The sequence below is a fragment of the Haliaeetus leucocephalus genome, unplaced genomic scaffold (assembly GCF_000737465.1).
Source record: "Haliaeetus leucocephalus isolate CR32 unplaced genomic scaffold, Haliaeetus_leucocephalus-4.0 Scaffold295, whole genome shotgun sequence".
Taxonomy (NCBI): domain Eukaryota; kingdom Metazoa; phylum Chordata; class Aves; order Accipitriformes; family Accipitridae; genus Haliaeetus; species Haliaeetus leucocephalus.
The window spans coordinates 3,756,763-3,773,051 of record NW_010972731.1 but is presented as its reverse complement, the minus strand read 5'-3'; the positions used below and the strand labels follow the sequence as shown (position 1 = coordinate 3,773,051).

Genomic DNA, 16,289 nt, shown 5'->3' with positions numbered 1-16,289 from the left:
TCATAACCAGGGCAGCCCTTGAGGGGAGCAGCTATGTGGCACGACAGTAACAAACAGTTTATCCCCAGAATACCTAAAAGACAAGGAGGCTGCTCAGCGGGGAGTGACTTTCAAACTTGCATGTGTTGCAGAGGCTGGGAGAAGAAATTTTAGCATAGCAAAGTCGATGGGAGTTTTGGTCAATGATTTATTGGGTCAGAATTTAGTCTTGATTTATATAATTACGGGAGTTCATAAAGCGGGATTGCACTGCTCCAGGGGATGGGGGGGGTGATAGTTTTAGAAAAAACGAGGTGCAAATGTCCTTGTGCAACCTGGAGGTTGTGGCTGTGCCGCTGAATGTCCCTCCCTCGATAGCACAGCTGCCAGCACATCCTATATGAGCTGATTTCTGGGACAGCTGTAAAACCAGCAGCCAGGAGAGGAACGAGTCCTAAATTAAGAAATTCTCCTTTCCCTGCATAAAGCAATAGTTTTGACTGTAAATGTGTCGAACATTCAATAATAGAGGATCAGGAGCTGTTAGCACCGCAGCAGATGTGCTCGAAGCCATTTGGATTTCTCTTCAAAGCAAACAAAGAGGAATGTTATGTGTGTGCGAGGACGGGTTTCCATGATTTATGGTTGTACGGCAATGCTGCCTACGTGGGGGGAATGTTTTACTCCAGGATGCCCTGTAGAGAGGGTCCCAAACCCACCTGAGGTCGGTGGTGAACTTCTCTGCTGACTTCTGTAAAGCTCTGTTGGGGGAATAAATTCATCTCATCCTTGCTTGGATTGACCTATGTAGGCAGCTGCCAAGGCTGAGAGTTTATTTATTGGTGTGGGTAAGAGACCCATCTAAAACTATTCAGGGCTTGGAAGATATTTTAGCCTGATCCCATAGCTGTGGTTTGAGGCTCTGCAAGATGCCTGTACGAAATCCAGACCTTCAGGTGGTTCCTGGTGCTTTGCAGTTGTTTGGAGCTGAAACCTCAGCAGCTTATAGGTTGGCATAGCCCCGTGCAGTGCATGTTGAGGGTATAAAGGCTCTTCATCCCCAAATTTTTCGGGGTCTCACCTCTTTGCTTTCTGTATAAAAGTCGTCGTGGTTGCATGTGAGGCTGTAGGTGGGTTCTCCCTCAGCTTGCAGAGGTCCAGGCAGGACCAGCTCTGTGGGTGGGCAGCACTGGGCTGGCGGTGATGTGAGTGGGACGGCGGCAGCGGTTCCTCCAGGTGCTGAGTGAGAAAGCTGTAGTACATCTTCCTATGCAGCTTGTGTGCAAGTAACTCGCAATAGTTGTGGCGAGGATTTTTTTGAGTGTTTCTGTCTTGCCCAAAGAGGATCCTGGTTTTTGGTTTGGGAGTGGTTTGGCTCTCAAAATTCAGCTTCTGAAGCGTACTGCTCTACAGATATTATAATGACTTAGTACTGCATGCCTGTCCTTAAATGTTTTCTCGCCCAGCTTTCCAGCTAGATCAGGCTTTGAGTGCATTCAGTGCTGGTAAATGGAATGAGTATCGCGCTGGGAACCTCTCAGCTTTCATCTGCCTTTTTATAATAAAAGGCTGGCTTCAAAAGATCAAAACCTGAAGGTTATTTACCTGTACTGGATTTTTTTCTCTGAGCAGCCAGCAGCTCCCGGGTGGGCGTGTGGGGATGCCACTCGAAGAGGAAGCATTTGATTTCCAAGTAAAATTAGATTCCACATTGAATTCTCAGTAACGCAAGCACAAGCCTTCCAGTAAAGACATTTTCTGCAGCAGAGGGTTTTAACGTCTCCCAGCAGATACAATCGAATTGCTTTGCAGCAGCCAACTATTGTCTTATCTTTAATACGTAAAGACTTGCTCAATAATTAAGTTAACCGTGGAAGTTGTACTGTATCGATGGTCAATTATAAGATAAACTGATAAAAGGGAGGATGTGGCTGTGTTTTCTACAGTGGACACCAAACCTGATATGCCGAGTCAGGTGAAGACTTTGGAATGTATATTTTGGTCTTTTCTCCTGATATTTGTTCCCACGCAGTGTTTTCAGGGGAGGTGAGTGCTCACTGGGAGATCAAGAATCACTCTACTAAAAGGAGTTTTTTCTCTGGCGAGTGTCCTTTGCCACCACCTCACCTTGCAGTCGCTTGCCCAGAGGTTGTCACCTCCTGCTGCCTCGATTTCCCACCTTTCGTCCTGCTGATGGCTTCCCTGCGCTCTGCGGAGGCACCTCGTGCGTCTCGTTTCTGCTGCGCTCAGTCGGCACAAGGGCCAACGTGATCCCATCCAAGATACCTTCTGGGAGTATGAATGACTGTATTAATGTCTTTGTCACCTGAGAGCTACTCCATAGGGAATCATAACAAGTGATTAAAGAAACCAGTTAAAAACAGCTTAGGAAGATGGATTAGGTACATGATCTCTTATTATGGCTCCTTTCAGCTGACGACTCGGTGAAAGAAGGGGGGTCTGGATTACACAGGGAAACATCAGACCTGACGGGAGTGTTTTCTGACTGTTAGGCTTAGTGGTGTCGTGTATGATTTTAATCAGTTTTAAATAGTGGCAAACATCACAGGCTTAATGGATTTCAGCTTTATTATTGGGGCTTTGCTTAGAAGCAATTTGGATTTTCAGCTGTGAGCCAGCAATGCAAGGTATTCACGATGACATCAAAAGGGACTGGAAACCAAGGGACTGACCTTGCATTTAAATACCACATGCCTATGTACGGGGACAGATCTCGTCTTCTTTCCGTCAACCTCAGGATCTCGATGTGTTGTTAAGCTGGGTCCCATGTTTTTTCCATAGAGATGATGTATTTGGCTCCATTTCATGTATTGATCCCAGTAGCTGGGTAGCCGAACAAATGACTTTTTCCATTTCAAAGGCTTTGTTGCTCAAGATGAAGCAATATGACAACGTATTTTTGCGGTGATCTGGAGAGTTTGTTTTCCATGGTTGGCTTCAATCTTGAAGTTATCCTACACATGATCTAAAATGGTCTCTGTCCTCTGTTTTAGGGGGCATGGGTTGTTCTCCTTGACCTTCCCATGGTGAGGCTTTGTCTTGGCTGTGCCCGTTTGGGGTGATTGGTCTAGAGGAAAAACAGTCATTGAGGACGCTGACACCCATATTTCTGCAGAGCCACGGTACTGCCTCCAAATCCAGTCTTTCTGGGTGGCTTTATTACGTAGTGGGAGTAAATGCCTTGCAAGACTTCAATATTGAAGATGGTTTTGTAAAACAAGTTTGGCTTTGCTCAGAGGATTGGTAATAGGGGACAATCTTGTACATCCAGCACTCAGGGATTGACTACCTAGAGCTGTCAGGAACAAAAGTTACCATTTCATGACAGTTTGTCGCTGAGGTCTGTTTCACTGGTCAGCGCTCCCCATCCTGCATGAGCAGGAAGAGAGGGAAAAGGGGGAACATCGATGCTTTACAAGTTCTCCTTAGGAGCATGTGGCGTTGTTCCCTTTATCAGTAAAAGGAAATGTATGTGTTCCTATTCCCCTGTGTTTTCTGTGCCACCTAAAACCACCGACCTAATGTTTCAGCTACTTCCAGCTCTGAGCTAAGCATTAATGACGATGTTTTCCCTTAGAAGGCCAAGAGATGTCTAAAAGGTGTTATCTCAATCATCAACTAAATCTTGGCTTTCTTTCTGATGTACCCATTCAAGTGCTAATTGCCTTTGATTAAGTCAATCATTTGCAGAGTGTGTTAATTGGGTATTGTGGAAGCAATCAATCTAATCAGCTGCTTGCATCCATAGCTGAGGCGCTACAATGCGGCAGGACAATAATTGTTTTATGAGCTCCTGGAAGGCAGCAGAGGCAGACTGGATGGCAACAGGAAACCCTTCTCTGCAAAAATGGCCTTTAGGAAAGGTAATTTGGATGCTAAGTGCCCATTAAGAGAGGACTGATTGATTAAGAGCTGGGAGATTCTCCCCTCTAAAACTGTGCGTGCGTGAGAAAATGGTTGGTGTGGGTGTTGGTGTCTGGGTGCGGGCACATGGGCAGTCTTGGGCTCCTTTGCCTGGGTGAGATGTGATGAGGATGTGTTGTCTTAGAGGGGGATAAAGAGTTGCCTTAAGGGGGATGAAGGGAGATCACTCCCTTCTCACACCTGCGAGGGAGCGTGACATGAGACATGCCAGGCACCCATCCTCACACAAGATGCACCAGGACCTTACCTCCCAGGTGTCCGTCTAGGGGCAGAGAGACTGGTTTGCAGGATCACTGAACGCATTCGCTCCTTGCTGAGGCTTTCATTTCCAAAGCACTGAAACTGTGCTTCAGCAGTAGCAGGTCTTGGTGGCTGTTCACCTGGCCTGTGCAGGAGAACACCTGGGGGAAAGGATGCCCATCTCATCAGCAAGCCTCCGGGGTCCCTCTGCCTCCTGCACGTGTGGATGCTGACCTTTCCAATATGCCTGTATCCGCACTGCTGAACATGTAACCAGCAGGAAGTGTATTTATCCGGAGATGACTGCAGAATTATTTTTCAGGGATGTTATAAGCTCCTCAGCACAGCTGCAGACGGGGGGGGGGTAAGCAAGCTGCTGGTGCTGTGCAGTGGAGCAGTTGCAGCCTTGACTGAAAGCTCTAAGTTGTTTGACCAGCCTTGACACCGCTTGCAGGGGGACTACCTTATGTATGGGGAGGATGAGTTTGTCTCTGGACAAACAGTGGTGTTTTCACTCCAAGAGAAAATTTAGTATTCCTTTGTTCATAATTTTTAATTGGAATGCAGATGCTTAAAAAAATTCAAATGGAAGTAATTGAAATGTTGTGCTTTGGCGGTGGCTAAATGCTACAGGAAGAAGTATTACAGCTTACAGCAATCAAACCAAGCAATTTACACTGACACAGCCAAACAAGAGGTGTACAGTTCTTTTTGCAACACTATTCAAAGTCCAGTCCGTAGGGAAACCTTAGAGTATGCCGCCTTCTCCATCTAGTCCTCTGACTATGGGCAGCGTGGTTTATTTCAGAAGAAATATCCTTCAGACTCTTTGTTTTAAAAGAAGGTTGTGACGTTGGTATAAGTGGTGATGGAGGATGTCAGGGATTCGCCACTCAGCTGCTCCAAATAATTATGCAATTCCGGAACCTTGCAGAAGAAGCGGGCACATCATCTCCAGTAAGTACCTATCTACCGTTCTGGTTTAATTAACATCTTACAGCATTAATGTAGCAGACTACTGAGCTTCTGACATACAGAGAAGTGGCAATATATACCCTGCAATTTTAGCAGCAAAGTGATGTAGTTGTATTTAAATCTGCTCCAAAGCTCTGGATTGGGCTCACAGCACTTTAACTGATTGGAGGAAAGAAAATCTACTTCTGGAGGTGGAGGTGCCCTGCCTGAACTCTAGGAAAATGTGATTGCTCTTGGATTACACACACACACGAGTAAATTCTTTCTCCTATTTTAGCCTCCCATGCTTTGTCTTGCAGTGAGACAAGAAGGCAAGAAACAACACAGTGATGCATTTGGGCTCGGGTATGGTATTAGCTCTGTTGCTATGCTCGGGTTTGCATACGCTAACATGTTTCTCCTAAAAGCCTTGGACCAGACCTGGTTTTACCACAGCCCTAGAAACGTCATGGCAACAAGCAGTTCTGATGCCTCTTTCCAGGTGAAATTGCAAAATGAAGGGCCAGAGAAACTGATGCGCAGATGTGGTTTAATTCCAAGTTTATAATGCTTTACTTGGGATGACAGAAAGCCAAGTCCATGCATGTATCTTTTTTCTTTTTCCAAGCCAGTGGATCTGATTGTCCTCCTTGCAGGAGGGTTTTTTTCTTCTCTGAGAACAAAGGCTGAAACTGAAAGAGTAATTTTGGGTACTTCCTATAATCCACATTCTCAGAGACCAAAAAACCCATCATTAACTAAGCACAATAACGGCTTTCTGAGGTGGGGAAGTAACAATATCCCTCTTCTTAAAAAATGGGGAACTTGAACAAATTGCTGGCAGAAGTTGGATGGAAAGACGGTGTCTACATCAGATTGTCTTGATAGAAAACCTCTCCCTCGCTTCCTCTGCGGCCTCTCAGACAACAAGAAAGTTGGGCTAGACTCGAGTGCCCAATGGGTCCTGCCAGTTTTAGATGCTTGGCTTGGAGGAGCTCCAGCTGCCACCTCAACGGAGCTGACAAGGCCATGAAATATCTTCTTTTCAGTCAACCAACGTAGCAACTCTGTTTTCTTTGCCCCACAGAGTTTTAGCTGGCGCGATGAAGTGAACGTGGAAATGTCAGTTCCTCATTGTACCTTGGAAACTACATAATGGGTCAAACATACCCATTTGGGCTGTGTGATTTCAGGTTATATTACGTGCCGTTTGTTGGCTAACTTTGTCACAACTGCTTGATGTTTTTTTTGCAAGTGTCACAGGTTTGCGCCAGAACTGCCTACAAGAGCAAGCAATTGGTTTTTCTTCTTGGCAGGCGGCTGAAGTGATGCAGAAAACTTGACGACCGAACAGCAGCGGTGTAAGCAACGCGAGAGGGATATTTCTAAAGGGTGCCTGTAGGTGATCTCCAGCAGGTCTTCACCCGGTAGTCCTTTCTGCAGTCACAGTTGGGTGCTGGTGATCGAGTGGGATGATGACAGGCGGCCGCATCCCTCATCCTGCACCTCGGGAGAGGAAGCAAACGTGTTGGCAACACGATGCTGCGTGGTCCAACGCCAGCCATCGGCAAGCGTTGTAGGGCTAGCGGTTGTTTAGCTTCAACATAAGCAGAACAGCCCTCGCGGAGATCTGAATTTGGCCAGATACCTCCTAATACGAAGCAGTTGCTAAGGTAGTGCAGCCCACAGAGACGTGGAAGAAGCGGTTTAGTTCTCCGACTCCAATGCCCTCCGTTGTGGAATCCGTTCCCTGTTCAGGCTCCCGCAGTTTTGTTTCTCAACACCTTCTCTGGCTGTTTTCACGATCCTTTAGATCAGGACATTGAGGACACATCTCGCTGACATACTGTTTGCCTGGGGAACCTGGATGGGTTCATGTTGGGTTCAAGTCCGGTTCACGGTGGTTTGCACTGATTGGTGTTGACAGGGGTGCAGGCAGCAGGTTGGGGCAGAGCACAGGAACAGCTCCCGAGGATGCAGCCCTGGAGGCAGGAAGGAAGAAAGAAAGAAAAAGAAAAGAAGCAAGTAAAGGATTTGTCACAATCTGTACTGAAGTAGAGTGAAATTAGCAGCTGGCTTTGTCAGAGCAGCCAGGAGCTCTTTTGCAGAGGCAATTGGTCTGGGAAGAGCTGGCATGTGAAGTATGGAAAGGGATAACGCTTTGTGTTGTGTTGGGTTTTTTTAGTTCTTCCTTGGAGTGGAATTTGGATATTGTGTCTTGCCACAAAAGGTTGGAAAGGGAAAATTAAAATGGTGAAATGTCCCTATGTAAGGCGGCAGGGAAAGCTGGGTTTCCAGCCTGACTTTGACGCTGGCTCACAGTCTTGTCCTGGGCAGTTCACCAAACCTCTCTGGGCTTCCCTCTCTTTGTATATAACTGTTACGATTCCCATCTGCCAGGGATAAGCATTAGGTGGACTTTACAGATTTGCAATTATTTGAGATCCTCTTTGGGGAAATGCAGAGCAATTTTGTTCTTCATCCCGTAAGTGTTAAGAAAAATCACAAAAAATGTGTTGTGGAAGGGAACAAGTTTAATAAGGAATGCCTGGGGCATCCTTTGCCATTCAGATGTTTGTAATGAAACACTCAAGATGAATGGATGGATGAGACCCACAGCCAAGACTTGTGGAGCTGAGCTGCTCCGAGGTGGAGCTGCCGAGAGCTGAGCTCTGTGTGCCCGGTGCTCTGCTGAAAAGAGCAATACCCAGGCAGGGATTTCTGAAGAAAAAGATGAGCTTTCCTTCTGCATAACCCCACATTTGCATTTGGGGATGTCGCTGTCCTCCTTGCGTTGTCTCTCCTCTCTCTCGTTTGACAGTGATGTCCTTTCCTCCAAACCCAGCTCCCTCCAGCCCCCCCAAGAAGTTAGTGTTCCCCAAATATCGGGCACAGAGAGGTGGCGGAGAGGCTCTGAAACCGTCTCTGCTGTTTAGTGGAGTGAACAGAAATGGCTTTTGAAGTACTCTCCTGTTGCTCCGACTGGCTTGGCATTAAAAATCAGCACCCTTCAGGAACAGAAACTGCCTGTCCTTGGTTTCTAAACCACACACTTTGAGAGCAAGCTGCTTAACGTTTTGCCATTCAAGAGAGCAGTCGGCAATCGCCAGCCATCAGAGCCCCAGCAGCAGCTCTGCCTTACATTAAGCAAATCCTGCATTTTATAAACGTATCACCCACTGCCTGTCTGTATCCTGTCAGAGAGACATTATTCCTCTTCAGCTCTGTCGTGTACAGTCTGCTATAGGGTACATAACATTTTTGCTGATACGAGCCTGGCAGGTAGCAGCATCTGACTCTGAATCAGTCAGAGCTTCGGTTTCCTGGCAATTAATTCCTACCACAACGGGGATATGACTGCATCAGCCTGGGCCTTTCCCGCGCCGTTGTCGGATGCGGTTGCCCTTGGCTGGGTTTTGCTGGCTTTCTTGGCTGCTTCCCCTTGCTCAGGCTTCGGATAATCCTGCTCCCTGTGGGTTCTTCTCTTTCTGACACTGCAAGTGCCCTCCAATGGTTTAGCTGTGTCTTTTCACTAGAAAAAGTATATAGCAAGCCCACAGTTGGAACAGGATTGAATTGATGGACTGAATTAGCTAGTCCTGCTCATGGCTTTGGGGAAGTCTCTCCCTGGGTGGATGGGTGGACCAGAGAAAGAGCTTCGGACCTCTCATTCCCCTGATGTATCCAGTACTGGTCCTCTGGGTTACTGGGCTGGTGTACATACAGCTGCCAGTGCACGTGGGTGACGATGCTCCGCGTGGGAAGGAGCACCGGAGCGATGGGGAGGGCTGGGAGGCAGAAGGATTAGGTGGGCAGTAGCGTCGCATCACCGGCTGGCTGCGACCGTGGGCTAACTGAGGGTTTGGGCTGTCCCGTTCGCATCTCTGGGCGCTAAACAGCCTCGGTTGCTGCTGGGTCTGCCTGGCCGTGGGATGCGGTCGGTTCGTGGGAGCGCAGGCAGCGGGGACCGCTGGACCTCGCGGTGGGGAGAGGCGCGCGCTCTGCTTGCGCCGTCTCTCTCGTGCGAGCGAGCTGTAAATAACGTGGGGGGGGATCCCTGCAGGCTCTGAAATGAAGCATCCGTGCTGCGTGGCAGCGCATCCCTATTCGGGGGCGGCAGGATGAGGCCCCACATTTAAAATCAAGCCCTGCTGCAACATATGCCCCGTCTAGAATAAAGAAACAAAGGAAAGGGCTGCTGACAGCTTTAAATATTTCCACCGCTTCCATCTGCATCAAGTTATCGGCCCATTTGCAGTCCCACGTGCCAGCTGTCGGATGCGCTGGTCGGATTTATGATGCTCTCTGTGGTTAGCATTCAGCATTAGCAACAGCACGGGCTTTGCCATTGCACTTATTTATGCCAGACGTCGATGGCTTTGCCTGGTGTTCAGTAAAGCCTCTTTGAGGACCTGGAGAAAGTATTTGGTGTAGGATTTCATAAGTCCAGACAGAAGGGGAGGGGGGATGTGTGTGTGCGCATGTATTTTTTTCTTGCTTTAGTTTTTTTATGTCATGGAAATATTTTATATTGCTTACACCTGTAGAGTCAGTGTTGAGGAGCTGGTTGAGGGATTTTTCTGCATCTTTTCATCTGTGGTTTAAATCAATCCTATATCAGGGTGGACAAGTGAAATGCAGGTTGAATGAGGAATTTCTGTACACCACTGGTTTGTAGCAGGCAGGTAAAGGAGAGGCTTTAATATGCCACTTGACATAGTAAAAAAAAAAAAAAGTTTAGCTACTTATTTGAAAGTTGTTATAAAACATATAGCTTTTAATTTTAAAATCCTAGCTCCTGAGAGCCAATAACAAAAATAGAAAAGGGGTGAAACTAGGAGAGAAAGGGAACACTTTTTCAGTGGGACTTTTGTAAAATTATATCTTAAATAAATGGAAGATGACCATCAAACTGCTCTGCTAATATTCACAAAACCTGGTATTGGACAGTTCTTGGGGTTTCTTTTTGAAATAAGGGCGTCAATTAAACTTGTTGCGAGGTAAGCTGAGCAGCGTGGCTGCTGCAGGAGGTGCTGGCAGCAATTAGCTGTAATTGCTTTTCTGATTTGAGGAGGTAAGATTTTTAGATTCTTTTTTCTCTTTCTGGCTCTTCTGAGTTTTACATAAAGCACGTGTATTTTGAATAGCGTTCTTCCCGAGCAGCAAATCCGCCCATGGGACTGATATCCAGGGAGAGGGAAGAGGCAGCGGGTGGCCAGCCGGGCTGCCTGGGGGCTGGAGGGACCCGCTCCGAGGGGAGACGATGCTGAGTCTGGCTCAGTGGCTTTCTGAACCAAAGTGCCCTGAAGTCAGTGGGAAGAACTGCAAGCGTTTTCCCCCTTTTCCATGTGAAAAATGTTATTTGTGGCTTACTCTGATACATCCATCCGCCCTGGATCACTTTACCTGCACTCGCGCATCCTGTTTTTCAGTTTTTAGCAGCATCAGCAGAGGAGGGCACGTCTCACCTGCCTTTCCCTTTCTCCAAAAGTGCTACTTATGGGAATAAGTTGAGCAGCATCCCTGACGCCGGGAGCTGTGGCTGCCACAGGCTGTCCTTTGGGAGCCCACGCAGGGACACAACCTTGCTCCTCAAGTCTTCAGCTGTATTGCAGCACAGGATGCGTGGCAGAAATCCCCCTTTGCTTGCCACAGCACGCTGTCAGAGCGGGGGCATCTGAGGCACAAGCTGTTGGAAAAGAGCAAGAGCGGAGTGAGAAGAGCAAATCTGAAGGAGAAAGCCTGTTTCGTTCACGTCTTGAGCAATCCAGCCACATATTTGGTCTGCTTGGTTTTGAAGTCGAAGCTCTTCTCCTTTTCTTTACACTGTCTCTTTTTTTAAATACAGCATTTTATTTCTGGTTCTCAGCAATTGCTTTCTGCTGCAGGGTACCGAGAAGGATTTCTGTGGAAGAGAGGACGTGACAATGGGCAATTCTTAAGCCGAAAATTCGTGTTATCGGAGAGGGAAGGTGCACTGAAGTACTTCAACAAAAATGACGTGAGTGCTTGGGGTTGCTGTATGCAGACAGGGGATCACAACTGTAAGAGCATCTTTGAACATGTAATTCCTAGGCCACCATTTTATTTAAACAGTTTTCATAAGCACTGAGTCCCCAGTCACTCCAGGACAAGGGTACCAGGTACAGCTCACCGCTCTCTTTAGTAGGGTTTGCTCTTCGTCCACCACCACCACAGTCACGGTGAGACCCCCTAACTGGCCATTTTACACATTCCTGCTCTGTTGCCCTTTAAAGGCGATAAGGCTTTTCTTAAACCACCAACAAAGGAATTTTTCTCAGCTCTGGCTCTGCATCATCCAGCTGACATGGGTTTCATATTTATGGCTAGCTTGTGATGAAGGTGTCACCACCTTGCAGTGGTCACTGGGGTCTGAAACCTTCTTTGCATGGCATGGCAAGCAATTCAGAGGAAAAGCTCCCTGGCTTTCTGTTCCAGCATCAAGCAGTGTGGAAGCATTTGTCTTTTTCCCCAGAGCACATTTCATTTATTGTAAGTGAGAAAGGGAGCTATTACCATGAAAATTGCATTTGTGATGAATGGATAGACCCTCTACTATTCTGCACCACGTAATGGAGGAAGCCAAGGTGTTTTCTTGAGTCTTCCCTAAATATTGCAGCTGAGAGCAGCCCAGACCAAGACGCCAGACAGTTTTCTCAAGTAGTTGATGCAATCGTGGTGTCATGATGAGCCATGCTGTGCAGAGGAGGGGAACATCCATCCACACTTCTCTGCAGCCAGCTTCAATAGCACCGTCTTCTCCTTCAGCTTGGTGTGGTATGGTGCAATTGCATCTTGTGGACAGGAGAGATCCAGTCATTACCGAGGGAGAAGTGAAAGTCCCAGCAGCCCCCATGCGGTTGTTATTGACTGCTCTGGTAATTTAAAGCTGCTTTGCTTCGTCGTTGACCATAGCCGTGGTGGGAATGGCACTGCCTAGATGAGACGGGACCTCTTTGCTGGGACTTCCCTGCTGTGGTCACCCACGATGGCTGTGCGTCCATGGCAAGTCCCCAAGTTCCCAAAGCGGCACTAGCATCTCCACCAGCTCAGGGACCTCTGCGTGGTGCTGGGGACCATGGCACCACTGCACAACCTTCTGCTGGCCCATGGCTGTGCCCTAAAACTGGTGTTACCAGGAGCCTAATCTTTATTTTTTGGGATGTTTTATTCATGCTTGCTGGTTCACTTCTCAGTGCAGTCCTAAAAGGGCAGTAAACTTCTAGAGGTGTTTTGTAGGAAGACAAACAATGCTACGAAGTTCAAGTGACCTGCCACAGAGGGGGCAGGTGGGATTGGTGCCTGGGAGGGCCTGATCCAGGCTCACCGCTGGGCTAACCCACCCAAGAGGTGGGCTGTAAGGTATATATTTGTCCTTCCGAAAAGAAAGCTCCCAGTTTGGAGGGCAAGGGGAGGAGCAGGGTCAGAAGCCAACGGTTCATGTGAGAGGATGGGACTGGTGGGGACATGGGCATGGTGCCCCTGCCAGCCTAGCACCCAGGTCTGAAGTTGGCAAAGGGGATAATCCTCCATCTTCTTGGGCAAGGATGAACTGGCTGTGGGTGCTCGACATGCAGAAAGCATCCTGGCCTGTTAGTTAGCAGTCTGGGGTTTTTTTGTTTTGGTTTTTTTTTGGTCTGGCTGAATGGCTTGCTTTCTTCTTTGATAGCGCTCATCCCGGTGTAAATGCTGGTCACTTATCGTTGGGTAAAGAGGCTGGAGGAGATCTATGTCAGGAGACAGCTAAACAGAGGCTGAGACAGGAGGCATGGTGAAAATGCTTCTCTTTATAGCATAACATCCTATCATGATACTTGGCCTGTCCATCTTGCTTCTGGGCTGAAACCTTTCTCCCCTTGAACTCTGCTGAATGTTGCAGAACAGAGCATTTTTCCAGGCTGGTAAAGCCTGAGCAAAGTCTCAGATATCTCATCACCAGACAGTTTTGTGTGCTGGGAGTCAGGTTTTTTAGCTAATGGCCTCAATCAGGAGTTTTTTCTGACCAAGTGAACTGCTTTCTGGTTTGAAAGCTCATTCTCAGGTGTTTGCTCACTCAGCTGTGTTTTCCAGGCAAAAGAACCCAAAGCAATTATGAAGATCGAACATCTAAATGCGACTTTCCAGCCTGCAAAAATCGGGAACCCACATGGACTGCAGATCACTTACTTGAAGGACAATAGCACAAGGAACATCTTTGTCTATCATGAAGACGGCAAGGTGAGAGCGCGGAGGTAACAAGAAGGGTTGGGTCGTGGTCCTGGGGGTTGATGCTGCTCAGAGCCAGCCTGTGGCACACCAGGCTCTAATGGAGCTGGGAATTGTTGGGAGTGTGTGGAAGGGACGGGGGTACAGGATGCACAGCCAGCTTTCAGCGTGTTTGTCGTGTCCTTCCAAGCATGAAGGTTGAAAACCGTGTCTTCTAAATAATGAGATGCAAATGGAGGGAGTTACTGTTCTTCTGCTTGCAACTAGACGCAGGGACAGAGGCATTTTTTAAGGCAGGCTCCTCGGTGCCTGGAGAAGGAGATGGGGTGAATGGAGCAATGAAAGGTGTGGGGACTCGGTCTAAGGACTTGCAAAAGGGGAGTGAACTGGGTTGTAGGAGAACGGAGGAACTGGTTGTTTCTCTGCCTGTCTTGTACTTTATAAAATCCAAATATGCATGTTTGCATTGAAATAAATCCCCTTGCTTTGATGCTCCGTGCCTCTGAAGGGAGGTGGGAAGAAGAGGGCTCGCGGGTCTGGGGCGGTCATTTGGACAGCGGGACACGGAGACCAGGGCAGCGAGGGGGGTCCCAGCCCTCCTGGAGGGTGTCACAGGGGTCCCAGCCTGGGGGGCCACTGTGAAGAACGGCGACATGGCCCCGTGTCCATGCAGAGAGCAGACCCAGGTGAGTTTGCAGTGAATGCCATCTCACAGCCTTATTTTCATCTCTTTCTTCCCTCTCCCAAATATTTGGGGCTCCCCATAAAATACCAACAGCCCTGGAGCAGCCACAAAATCAGAGCCTAAAGCTGTCGTGTTGACATCACATCTACTTTCCTCTGGCCGTCATGGTGCCTTCAGCCTTTGAAGTTGCATCCTGTTCGGTGTCCTGTCTGTCAGAGAGGCTTTCTGGGGGTGATCCCTCGTGGACCGGCATGGCAGGGATTTACAGGATTGTCTCGGTGCACAGCCCTTCCTAGCTGTTCACCCAGGCACGGCGAGCCAGGCAGCCCTGCTAGGGATAAGCAGTCTGTGCTCACAGCAGTCACTGCTCTCCAGACTGTATAGGCCAATAATGCCACCAAAACCCAAGATATTTTTCGCTTGCGGGTGAGCAAAGCTGATCTTGCCTCTGCTGCCGTCAGGCTCCAGGGGTGGTGGAGCAGGATGATGCCTGTGGTGCTCGCAGGGCTGCGCTGGACAGGCTGGATGTGGTTCCTGTGTAGCGCAGGCACTCCTGGCAGGAGGCAATTAGTGTGTCAGGTTGGGTTAATTAGTGGCATCGCCTGGTTTTGTACATGCACAGAAATGCGCATGTAATATGCATGCACACACATGCATATATGCATATAATAGACGTGCATAATAGATGAATGCGTGCCTGTGTCTGCGCTGCTGTATATAGATGTATAAAGAAAGTCTCTCTCTCCCCTCATGTATGTGTTTGTCTATAAAAAGAAAGCAATGATGACCACTTAAAACTAGGCAGGTCTTGCTGCTCGGTAGGAAGCGGCACAGCGTGGTCATGCCTGTGTGCCTTCTGCTTGCTGCACACACAGTGATTTATTAGCCGGGCTGTGTCTCTCCAGCCCTGTGCTCCAGACCAGCCTGTCGTGCCTGCAGCACCATGGGGTCTTGTGCATTTGTGGGCTCCAGGGAGCTGCTCCGGCAGGGCTGCTCCTGAATTTACCCTCCGTCCGCTCTGCCTGGTGGGATATGCAAGTCCCCCTGTGCGGAGTAGGTGCTGCTTGTCACCAGGTGCTGCTTTAGAACAGCAAAGTATTGCTGGGTCGCTCTCAGGTACCTCCCTGGGCACAATTTAAACCAAAATCAGAGGAAGAAGTTCTTTCCTGTGAAAGCTGCATCCCACCATTGGGCTTGTGTCTCTGGTTTGCTGGGCTTTGGTGGTCCGCTCAGCCCAGCTGCGAGGAATGGAGTCAGGGTTTTACTGTTACTTGGGTTTTGGGTTTAAAAGGCTGAGCTTTCTGCTGGGAGCTCGTAGAAGGAGCAGTCTCACGGGTCTCACATGGTTGCTTCTGCCTTCGTGTCGGTGGTTTGGCAGGACACGCTCTGATGCCATCTGATAAGGCCCAGGTTGAATTTCTTTCGACTTCCCTGAAATTGGTCTGCCCCTTCGACTGAGCGAGGGCTGCAAGAAGATGACAGCCCCTGGGGTAAGCTCCTGCCCTTTGGGACCGGAGGCAGCCCTGGAATTCGCCTGCGGTCCCCTGCTGCCCTCCTCTCCCTCCCGTACTCCCCCAGCAGCCCCAGGGTCTCCCCCTGTACCCCAGAGGTGCTGCCTCTCCCCAATCTGAAGCCCTTGAGCCTGATTTAGGCTCCTGTCTCATATTTCTGGGGTTTGATCCCTCCCCACCTAATCCTGTCACCGATCTGGCTGGCCTCCCACCAGGGCAGGGTTTGGGTTTGTTTTTGTTTTTTTCCACCGAGAAGCTCGGCAGTAATCCAGAGCATCGCGTGCTGCTCTCCACTTGGCTTTTCTGCTGCAATACCCCAGAAGAAAGCAGGCTCATCTCTTGGGTTGGGATAATCCCACAGGTGCTTGTTCGACCCCTGAAACAGCTGGCAGAGCCCTGCCGCCCTGGCAGCATTTGCTGGAATAAGGCACCCAAAGGGATAAAAGACGGACGGACGAAGCGGATCGCCGTGCTGCCGTCCCAGAGCTTCGTGGGGTGGGACAGCATGACGTGACTTTCCTGGAGGTGTAGTTCCTTCGTCAGCTCCTCGGTGTGTCCTGATGGTAAACGAGAGCCGGAAACCAGCCCCAGCACCCTGCTCAAAGTGGGCATATCTGGGTGCTTTCATGATGTGGGTGTCCGGATGGGGAGGGCAAGATGTGTCTTGGGCTCTGACCATTTTAAAGGATGTCGGCGTGGTCCCTTGTTAGCATTTACCCACCACCAGAGCCAGCCAGGGGGACGCGGAG

The 16,289-nt window shown here is 48.9% G+C and overlaps 1 protein-coding gene across 1 annotated transcript in view; it reads left to right on the top strand.

Moving 5' to 3' along the window:
• The window catches only part of ADAP1 (ArfGAP with dual PH domains 1), a 61,875-nt gene that overhangs the window by 38,730 nt on the left and 6,856 nt on the right, over positions 1-16,289 (top strand). The window contains exons 5-6 of the mRNA XM_010570264.1: positions 11,007-11,119; positions 13,210-13,356. Of these exons, the coding sequence (XP_010568566.1) occupies positions 11,007-11,119; positions 13,210-13,356 (260 nt within the window). The remainder of the gene's footprint in view (positions 1-11,006; positions 11,120-13,209; positions 13,357-16,289) is intronic.